Source organism: Boleophthalmus pectinirostris, unplaced genomic scaffold (genome assembly GCF_026225935.1).
Source record: "Boleophthalmus pectinirostris isolate CB_2022bp ecotype Guang Dong unplaced genomic scaffold, ASM2622593v1 HiC_scaffold_2, whole genome shotgun sequence".
Lineage (NCBI taxonomy): Eukaryota > Metazoa > Chordata > Actinopteri > Gobiiformes > Gobiidae > Boleophthalmus > Boleophthalmus pectinirostris.
This window is the reverse complement of record NW_026571152.1, coordinates 26,868,508-26,879,882: the sequence shown is the minus strand read 5'-3', so window position 1 is coordinate 26,879,882 and position 11,375 is coordinate 26,868,508. Positions and strand designations below refer to the sequence as shown.

General features: G+C 38.1%; 1 protein-coding gene across 1 annotated transcript; it reads left to right on the top strand.

Moving 5' to 3' along the window:
- Positions 1-1,744: 1,744 nt before the first annotated feature.
- On the top strand, positions 1,745-11,259 carry tgm2l (transglutaminase 2, like). The gene is made up of 15 exons (XM_020934887.2): positions 1,745-1,821; positions 2,337-2,507; positions 4,908-5,138; positions 5,479-5,597; positions 5,837-5,965; positions 8,043-8,220; positions 8,780-8,918; positions 9,071-9,174; positions 9,628-9,770; positions 9,838-9,937; positions 10,016-10,161; positions 10,250-10,379; positions 10,518-10,678; positions 10,770-10,906; positions 10,987-11,259. The coding sequence occupies exons 1-15, from the start codon at positions 1,803-1,805 to the stop codon at positions 11,159-11,161; spliced, it is 2,082 nt and encodes a 693-aa protein (XP_020790546.1). The 5' UTR covers positions 1,745-1,802; the 3' UTR covers positions 11,162-11,259.
- The last annotated feature ends 116 nt before the right edge of the window (positions 11,260-11,375 follow it).

The following is an 11,375-nucleotide window of genomic DNA, read 5'->3' as shown; positions in this document are numbered from 1 at the left end:
CTGATCTGCTTTTATCATATGAGCCCTCTCGGACTCTCAGGTCCTCAGGTAGTCTTCTTTTAACTGACCCAAGAGTCCAAACTAAAACTCACGGTGAGGCGTCGTTCAGCTTTTACAGCCCCCGTTTGTGGAACAGTGTGAGTGTTCATATTTTTAAACGTAAACTCAAAACATATCTTTTCAATTTAGCTTTTAATTGAAACTTTTACTTGTTTTATCATTATTATTATTATTATTATTATTATTATTATTATTATTATTATTAGCTTTTAATTTAATTACCATTACTATTTTATTTAGTCTCCATCTGTTTTTAGCTCTCCATTTGTATTTTTACTATAGCCCTTAGGAGCTTTATGTTTATGTTTTATTGTTGTTTATATGCATGAAATAATGGGTTTGGGGGGGTGGGGGGTTGCTGTTGTTTTTAATATTGTCAATTTTCTGTTGCATGTGAAGCACTTTGTGCTACATTTCAAATGTATGAAAAGTGCTATACAAATAAAGTTTGATTGATTGATTGATTGATTGATTGAAAGCTTGTGCACAGTAGTCAAATGAGGAAACCAATAGAAAACCCACCTATGACTCCTACCCCTGTCTGTGAAGCAGATGCCAGTGCACACTGTCAGCCAGACATCAGAATGACGCCGTGCACACGCACAGGCAGAGGAAGCACTAGCATTTGTAAAGAACTTTAAGATCTGCTCCTTTGACAGAAACAATACTTCAATAGTTTATTACCCCCTAAATAATGAAATCAGACTTTAGTCACAAAAATGTGAACACAAAAAACAGAAGGTATTATACTGGAAAATATAGGCTACATGGGCAATTCATAAGAAATAAGTAAAGTGATAAATCACGCCTACACTTAGCATTACACTTCCAGAAAATGTTGATGAGATCATCTGCAAGTATCAATAAAATGCCTTTTCTTTCATTCCTCTGTGTCGTTTTTCTGACACTATAGTGTCAGTTCCCGAAAAAACCCCGTTTAAACATTCCACCACTTTGGCCCTGATTCAAACCTATTTCCAGTAATGCCATGTGGTCATGCCAGCATGCATGACCAAAAAAGCAAATATGAACTTTGTTATCCTTGTTTATTTAATCATGTAGATTTTAGTTTTTAAACTATCTGTCATCTCTTGTCTGAAATATTAGGAGAAATACACTGTTGTCAGGTTTCTAATAGACTCATATTAAGATTACAATTATAGCCTAATATTATTTACTGTGGGTAGGAATTAAAGAAATATGGTTGAGGAGAGGCTATGTCAGATAAATCAATGTAAGTATAAGTAAAAGAATATTAATAACTTCATTTAATAAGAAGAATAATCAATCAAAACTATTATTAAACAATAAAACCCCCTCTAATAACAATACTATCACAATTGGGTTAATGTCTAATACATAGTATTTTCATTCATCTGCAACAATACAAATAAACTGTATCTTGTCTAAAATTTACAAAGTTATACTCATGGATATATTAAATAATATTATATTCCACTCAAACAGTCATGATGCTCCATGGCAACAGTATACGTGTCCTGTAGTAATCTGGGATGCTCATTTTATCTTTGCGTAGACAAACAAAGAAGGCAGTATATCAGAATAATGAACAAACAGCAAAAACAGACTCAGGTCTTTAGTCATAAAGGTCAAAAGGTCACTGTGGGAGTGATTTGAACTAGAGGGAGGCTCATCCTGTATATATAAACCTCTGTGACTGAAGGGGTGTGAAAAACAGAGCTCCAGGCAGTTACAGAAACAATATTCCCAGACGTGGAAATATGGCCAGTCGACGCAACCGTGAGTGTCTATCAATTGTATTTATACAGAGATAATATAAATGTATTATGAATGTATGTGCTATGTGTATGTATCAGCTAGAACTAGATGCATTCAACAAGTTTCATATTTTAATACTGAATGTAATCTTTCTTTGACTTTATATTTTAACTTCACTGTCACTCCAATCACTGCTGCTAGAATTTTGAATCTGATGTTACTCTTAATAGAATGCAAATATCACCACTTTAGAAATGAAAATATTGAAAAAAATATATATATTAGATTGACTTTAAGATTAAAATATCCTGTATTATTTGCTACGTGTTTGCAACCACCGAGTATATTTCAGAAATGTAGGCCCAATGTTTATGAGCTGATGTGGGATTTAACAGTTGGGTGAGACTGAGCCCATCCTGATTCCTAATACTAATAAAAGGAGATCGTGTGAACAGAGCAGAGTAGAGACAAAACAGCATTATTACTGCAAACAGCAAAGGCAGTCCATACCTCTCAGATGTTGCCTATTATTTCAGGTGTGATTACAGAAGTGGATGTGAGGAGTCATGAAAACAACCTGATCCACCGCACCAGGGAGATTGACAGGGAGCGTCTGATCGTTCGCAGAGGGCAGCCCTTCTCTGTAACTCTGCAGTGTACTGAGCCTCTACCCCCCAATCATTATCTGGAACTGGAGCTGCATGTGGGTGAGTTTCAAAGCAGTCAAATAACAATATTAGCTACTGATTTTCTCATTCAAATACATGTTGTTTTGAATATGCTATACCTATACTAGGGGTGTCAAATTATCGCGTTAATTGCGATTAATTAATTACAGTCATATTTAGCGCGTTATGTTTTTTAATCGCGTTAATCTCATTTTTAATCTCTAACTTTAGTGTTTCTGTATGTGAGTTTCTTTATTATAAAACCTGTTTTTATGTGTTGTTGGGACAACACACACAAAACACATTTATACATTTTTTATTTCGGTAATTCCACTCATTGCCGGAAACCCACACAAAACGCGCGCAGTAAGAGCGATGTAAATGTCATGTTAACGTTTGCGGCGTCAGTCGCACAATGGACGAGGTCGAAGAGCCAGTAGAACAGAGGCAGCAGTGCACAGGTAAAAACACATTCGTGTCTTGGAAATTATTCTCCCGACGTGAAATATAAAAGAAGATAACAAATATAATATCGCCTGAAAACAACCTGCATAGGCTCATGATGTCTGCACTACTGTCCTATAGTGACCTGCCACATGAGGGGACACGCACACACAAAACACACACAAATACACACAAACAAACACACACACTTCATCATCGTCATTAACCTGAGAACGCGCGGACCACGTTTCCTTCCGTAGTTACTGCGCGGACACCGCTGTCCTCCCGTGCGCCGCGTGTGGATCGTGTTTTCTCCCGTACGCGGCGTAAACCGCGCTTCCTCCTGTGCGCCTCTAAACCAGAACTAACACCAAGACTAAAACCAGGACTAAACCAGGACTAAACCAGAACTAAAACCAGAACTAAAACCAGGTCTAAACCAGGTCTAAACCAGGACTAAACCAGGACTAAACCAGAACTAACACCAGGACTAAACCAGGTCTAAACCAGGACTAAACCAGAACTAAAACCAAACTAAAACCAGAACTAAAACCAGGTCTAAACCAGGACTAAACCAGAACTAAAACCAGAACTAAACCAGAACTAAAACTAAACCAGTCTAAACCAGGACTAAACCAGGACTAAACAGGACTAAACCAGAACTAACACCAGGACTAAACCAGGTCTAAACCAGGACTAACCAGAACTAAAACCAGAACTAAAACCAGGTCTAAACCAACTAAACCAGGACTAAACCAGGACTAAACCAGGTCTAAACCAGGACTAACACCAGGACTAACACCAGAACTAACACCAGGACTAAAACCAGGATTAATCCATTCCAGGACTAAACTAGGACTAAAGTAGGTCTAAACCAGGTCCAAACCAGGACTAAAACCAGTGATCTCATATATATTTCTCTATCAATAATATTTTTAATATGGTTAAGGAAAGACTGGACTTTTTATTGTCTTTAAGTAGACAAAAGTTATTATGTTCAGATTTCCTCGTCTTTGCTACTTTACAGCAAACAGTTTCTTATTCATGGAGACTTGGGCTCAGCAGCCAAATTGGAGAGATTTGTTAAACAATAAATGACTTTATGAAGTCACTTTTTTAAATCTATATTAGTCTTTTGATCTGCCACAATAATGTAATAATGAATTTAAATGAAAATACCTCAAATTGAAGGCTTTTCTCAGCAATTTTTAGGTGAGATTAAAATGAGATTAATTAGATTAATTAATTACAGATCATAATTAATTAATCTCTCAATTTTTTTAATCGCATGACAGCACTAACCTATACTATACCAAAGAGTTTTATAGCTTTATTTGACTTAGTTAGTTTTTCTATATATATGCTATATTTTATAGAAATGTTTAGATGAACTTGTTGGTTTGATATTTAAGCATTTCTATCAGCTTTCTTACAGCTCTTTATTTTATAGCTCATAATTCCTGGCTCATATATTGTTAAAATGGCTTTAGAGTTACACAATGCTCTAAGCATAAAATAGGCTGTTAGCTGTCATCGTGTAAAGTACATTTAACATTTAGTAAAAGGTTATGACCTTCCTTAAAGTTCATCTGGACCTGGTTCCTCTTGTGGAGGATTTACTCAACTCTTATACGCTTATTACCACAGGAAATGGGCGATGAAACTTAACCAACAGAGTGTAAAATATGAGTTATGTTCAGTGGTTCTAATTTATGGTCATTTGTAAATTGTCTTTGATAGTAAGTAAGTAAGTAAGTCTTTATTTATATAGCACTTTCACAGACATTTTCTGTCCCCAAAGACGCTTTACAGCTTTACAACTTTACAACTTTACATTGCTTTACATTCAGCATTCATACAGCATTATTCATTCACTCTATACTCTGGTGATGGTAAGCTACTATTGTAGCCACAGCTGCCCTGGGGCACACTGACAGAAGCGCGGCTGCATGCCACTCGGCAAGGCTTAAATAATAATTTCAGTCATTTTTAAAGGTAAAACAGACAAGACTCTGATCAAGGTCCAGAAGCAGCAGGGAGCTGGAGAGAGGTGGTGGTTCGACCACCAGGGTCTCCAGGATGAGGTCCTGCTGACTCTCCACAGCCCAGCGGACGCTATTATTGGACAGTACAGTCTGGTGGTGCTGCTGATGTCTCCTGAAGACCACATTATAGAGAAAACAGACAAAATCAAGTTCCATTTACTGTTTAATCCATGGTGCAAAGGTAAGAGATTTTTCATGTTATATTTACATTCATGTCAATTTAATAAATTAATTATGTACAGTTCAATATCTCCCAACTTCACACTATCGCACAACTTCAGTTGAGTTTACAAACAGAAAAAAGTTAGACATTCATTGACAGTCATTGCTAATTAAAGACATGCTAATTTATCAACATTTACATGAAACAGGAACAGTGGATCACTGTCCCGGTGCATAGTCTGTCCATAGATCCTCTTTCTCTCCAAGGAAAAAAACTGTGCAAAAATAAGAAACATTGAAGAGACAACAGTGAAGGAGAAATCTGTGTATATAATGTGATTTTCATGTTGTGATTTTAGATGATGAGGTGTATCTCCCTGATGAGAGCCTGTTGCAGGAGTATATAATGAATGAGAATGGAGTCATATACCTGGGATCCAAAGATTACATCAACAAACTTCACTGGAATTATGGACAGGTAAGAAATGTACAAGAACAAACCAGGACTTTGTGTCAGTAAGGTCACTCAGGCAGTGGGACAGCTGAGATTTGTGGACTAGGGGTGTCAAAATGTTATCCAACCACACAAGCAAGGGCTGGTCTCCTCACAGTGTACTGACAAAGTGTAGGGGAAGACAGGATGGCAGAAAGTCAGATGAGTACTGAAAAGGGCCAGGAACAGCTCTCCCTTTGTTTTACATACTACATGCTTTTCAGTTTGAAGACTACGTAATGGACATCTGCTTTGAGATCCTGGACAACTCAAATGAATCACTAAAGAATTATCAACTGGACAATGAGAGGAGAGCAGATCCAGTCTACATCTGCAGGATCATCAGTGCCATGGTAGGATATATTATTCTGGTCCAACCCAGCTCAAGATAAAGCACAACATAACAAAGAGTGTTATATTTGGCTTTAAGTTATGAACAAAGAGTGTTTTTTTCTATTTATTTTTATTTTTTTGTCTATAACAGACTTAGACAAATTTATTGAGCCACAAGGGAAATAATTTGGACACAGTAGCTCACACATCACAATATATTATAATAACAAACAGCAAAAATATAAATGGTGTAGGGAAAGATGCCTGTTCAGGGCCTGCTTCCCCCATTCTGATAGAATCCACAAACCAGGAACCTAGAGAAGAAGGTTCTGCCTGACTGCCTCTTGGTATTTACAACCTCAAGAGAACCGACATTCGGTGCTTCCACACCTCTCTTCCCCCACGCCAGGTGGGACATGAATCAGAATGGGAAATTGACATAGTGATAAGGACGGTTAAATAATGACTTTCTTCATTGTGCTTTGAAGAAACAGACCCACATCATCTACATACCAGACCATCAGGCGCCAAGGTTTGGACCGGTTAAAACCGCGATGGACTGTGGTTGCCACTTTTGGACACTAGAGAAGGACTGGATTAAACGCATCTCAATAACTAGTTAAAGATGTTTAACTGTGTCCTATATAAGGCTCATGTTGATACAAGACAAATATGCCACATTGCTTAATTCATGTGTTCATAGTCTCTTGTGTGTATTTCATGTCATGTTCCCACGGAAGTATTTACGGTAACTTCACGGCGTGTTTTCAGACAGATATACCTTTGATTTCTTTCTATGAATCGTTGGCTAATGTTATCATAAACAGTTAGTACCTGAATGTGGGAAGTTATCAATTTAATATTTGCAAATGATATTTGTACGGGGACCAGTTCAGCTCAGACGCGGGCGTGCCTTAAATTTGCATATAACAACCCACCAAGCGCACTGACCAAAACGAAGCCTCACGCGCGAAAACTGCCCTTTCGCTTCGCTTCGCATCAGGCTTTTTCCACTACGCATCGCGCTTTCCGCCTTGCCTCGCCGCGTCGGAGAGACCCAGGGGGAGCTGTAACAGACCTGGAGTCGCACCTGCCGAGAGCTGAGGACCAGAGCCGGTGAAGGAGGCGTGGACCGCCCTGCCCGAGTACCATCATCACGCCGCTGCCTGCCCGTGCGCACGACCACCGCCGAACCCCGCCATCGCCGCATTCCACACGGACCGAGAACAGCATCGCCAAGTAAGGCTGGTTCAGACAGTGAATGAATAAGGGTTGGCATCCCTCTTACGATTGCGTCCAATTATTCCCAAGGCAAGCGCAGTAGCGACTTAGCGAAACGCCATAACTGAGCTAAACTGAACCCCGTTTTATAACTACCTCAGGTTGTTAAAATCGGTGCTTTAATGTTACGTAACCAGAACTTGGAAGCTGGTGTCTAGTTATTGTTTGTTAATAAACCACACAAAGGAATTTGCTGGTTTCAGTGATTTTTCTTAAAGTTATCATCAGGTCACTTTTTCGGGTACGTTCCCTTCAGATTGATTTAATTGATAAGTTGTTGTTGTCGCATATGGTTAAGTTTGATTCGGTCAGAATCTGGTGCCCCGCAAATGTATAATTTCAATAATTCGTCAAAAGCTAAACCACATGCTCAAACACGCACATCTTACAACACGTTAAATCGCATTTTCTCCTACAATGGTAATAAGAAATCCAATAAATTCAAGTAGCAAATACCAAGAGACTGGTGTCAAATAAGGTATAAACTGTATATGTACAAATATAAAAATATAAAGTAAAAATATAATATAGAAATATAGTAATACAAATATATCTCAGCTATATACAGGAGATTACTTGATTGAAGTCATTGTAAAACCCTAAACCCCTATATTGAATAAGTTTTTTTTTGTTTTTTTTAAGTTTTGGGTCAATGCATTTACCATTCATTGCATCTCAGTACCTCAAGTTGTATTTATTCCTCTATTTTAAATTCAGCATATTTTTGTTAATTGATTATAATATCTAAAATGCAACACTTTGCACTGTATATTGCCTTATCAGTGTCCTAAACTGCTGGTATTTTGTTTGCTGCAGATTAATTCCAATGGTGACAGAGGGGTGTTACTCGGCCGCTGGCAGGAGCCCTACACAGATGGGGTCTCTCCCAGTCGCTGGACGGGCAGTGTGCCTATTCTACAGAAGTGGAGCAAGGCCAGGGCCAGAGCGGTCAAGTATGGACAGTGCTGGGTGTTTGCTGCAGTGGCATGTACAGGTGAGATAAACATTCATCATTCTTGTGTCACAGGTAATCAAAAAGTACATTATTAAAGGGCCCATATTATTTATTTTCTGGTCTACTGTATGTTATAATGTTTCCTCATCACAAACAGACCTGGAGTTGTGTTTTGTTTCATTCACACATGTTTAACACACAAATCCTGCATATTTAGGCTAAGTTCTCCTGTCAAACAACTTGTTATGTCTTGTGGTAATACAGGAAGTGCTCCAATGTGTTTTTAAACTTCATACACCTTTACTAGAATCATTTGGATGATTTCAGCCCTGGAATTGCCAATCGCTAATGAGTAAAAGGTAGCTGTTATCTTGAAAACTACCACTACATGACATCACATGTGGCTTCAGAGATATAGACAGACTAATAATAACTTCAGGATTACTCCAACATGTGTGTTCAATGTTTTTGAGAAGGTAACCACATTAGAACATGGCTTAAAGCTCACAAGAGCCATTTTTTTTCTAATATGGGACCTTCAAATCAATAAACTTGAAAATATGTATTATATGTATGAATAAACTGATTGTCTTTTCAGTGTTGCGTTGTCTTGGCATCCCCACACGAGTCATTACTACCTTTAACTCAGCTCATGATGTCGATGGGAACCTCTGTTTAGATGTCCTTTACAATGAAAGACTGCAGAGAATAGACCAAGGAAAACAGGACAGCTGCTGGTAGGATGTGCTTGACGTTACATTTACATTACAATGTTATTGTAAATACCATGGCTGGGATTTCCCCATTGTGAGACAAATGAAAGTTTTCCTGTCTTTTCTTTTGATGGCATTTGCCCAGATTTTTCTCTCAATAAATCTGGTAATTTTAGGAACTTTCACTGCTGGGTAGAGAGCTGGATGAAGAGAAGTGATCTGCCCAAAGGAAATGATGGTTGGCAAGTACTGGACCCAACCCCCCAGGAGCTGAGTGAAGGTACACTCCCAAATGTGTTACTGTTTATCAAGTCTGATTAGGAGATACGTAAAGGTGCATTGTGTAACTTTTTGAGTAGAGGGTCAGCCACCTGCTTGTCTCCATGGAGATCGTATTTCTTTGTCTGATATATTTCACAGTGTGGCATTTAACTTATCCATCCATTATTCATTCAATTATGGATGTTTTTATTGCTCAAAGGACCCCTACAGTCAGTGGGCCATCCTCTTCCCAGATCTGACTGGTATCTTGCTCTGGTGGCATCTTCTGCTTGTTTCCATGGAGATAATTAAGTTTAATGCCATATTATGAAAAAGCAGAGCATCATCATGGAGACAAAAATATAGGCAGACCCTCTGCCAGAAAAGTTACATAGTGCACTTTGAGATTGTTTTTATGTTATGTTTGCTATGTGTCCTTTTATTTATGCATATCAACTTTGTATATATTTAGGAAAGTTTTGCTGCGGCCCATGTCCAGTGGCAGCCATAAAAGAGGGAGACCTGTCAGTGAAGTATGATGCTCCATTCATATTTGCTGAAGTAAATGCAGATATTGTGGAGTGGATAGTTCGCAGTGATGGTCAAAAACAAAAGGTAATGTCACCTGATAATTCTTGCTTTTGTTTGCAAAGATGTAATATTAACATACATATTTTAATAGGTCAAAGTGGATGAGCGGTATGTGGGATCATATATCAGCACAAAAAGTGTTTGGAGTGACCAGAGAGAGGATGTGACTCAAAATTACAAATATCCAGAGGGTTAGTAAAATACATTTAGAAAACTTTAGTTAATCTATAACATTTTCTAGTATTTAATCATTTTAACTATCCTTATAGGTTCCATACAAGAGAGAGATGCTTATAATAAAGCCGGACAAAGAACTCTTGTTCCAACTGATGAGAGGACTGGACTTGACAATCTGGAGCTGACCATTAAACATACAAAACCAGTGTTTGGGACAGACTTCGATGTCATAATTGAGGTAAAATAAAGTGATTATAAGTTATTTAATTACAAGTTGTCATTTGTAAATTTTTAGTCAAATAACATACACAGTAATTTGTCATTAGGTGAAGAATGACGGCATAAAAGAAGTTCAAGCACAGCTCACAGTCCTGGCTTTAGCGATGACTTACAATTCCATCCACCAGGGAGAGTGCCAGAGACAGAAAGCCAGCATCTCCCTCCATGCTGGCAAAGGTGAAGGACTTCAGTAACTTCAATTCAGATTTTACATGTGTGTTTAATCTATGCAATTAAATCACATCTAAAGCTGTATTATGCTGTTGTTTCTTCAGTCTTTATTATGTTTTAAGTTATTAATCTCTTGTGCTTTAGTCCACAAAGAGGTTTTGCGTCTGCGCTATGATGACTATGTGAGGTGTGTTTCTGAGCATTACCTGATTGGATTGAAAGCGTTCCTGGAAGTGCCCGGGGAAAATGAGCCTATCATGAAAACAGCAAACATCCCACTGAGCAAGCCTGAAATCCTGGTTCAAGTGAGTACAGTCTTCCTACATCATTTATCATTAATTACATCAGTAATTGCCAAACAATAAATGTTTTTAATCATTATATATTCATTTTTAGGTGCCTGGCAAAGCTGTGGTACTTGAGCCAGTGACCTGTATGATCTCTTTCACAAATCCTTTGCCTGTGTCACTGAAAGAAGGAGTCTTCACAGTGGAGGGAGCAGGTCTTTTGGCTGCCACTGAAGTCAATGTGAAGTGAGGGCTGAAGCATGTTCCTTATAGGCTTAAAGCATACTTTCTGTGTGAACCTTTTTGTGTTTCTTTGTCATTTTCAGAGGGGACATAGCTCCAGGCCAGAGGGTGTCTGTGAAGCTGTCTTTCACTCCTGTGAGGACCGGAGTGAGGAAACTCATGGTCGACTTTGATTCAGATCGACTGAAAGATGTGAAGGGAGTTGCTACTTTGGTTGTCAGAAAGAGATACAGTCCTATGACTGTGAGATATTTTTAACATGTTTTAGATTTGTATTAGTATTGAAAGCCTATTAATTTTTTAATTATTTGTGCTTTTTGATCAAACTGAAAATAAAATGCATGCATGTTTTTGCTTATGAATTCTGTGATTCATATAACTATATTTTTGATATCCTACAGAAGGACGTTAGTTTCTTGCAGATGTGTTATTATATTTAGTTTGTCTTTGGCTATGTGTTTCTTTGAATACC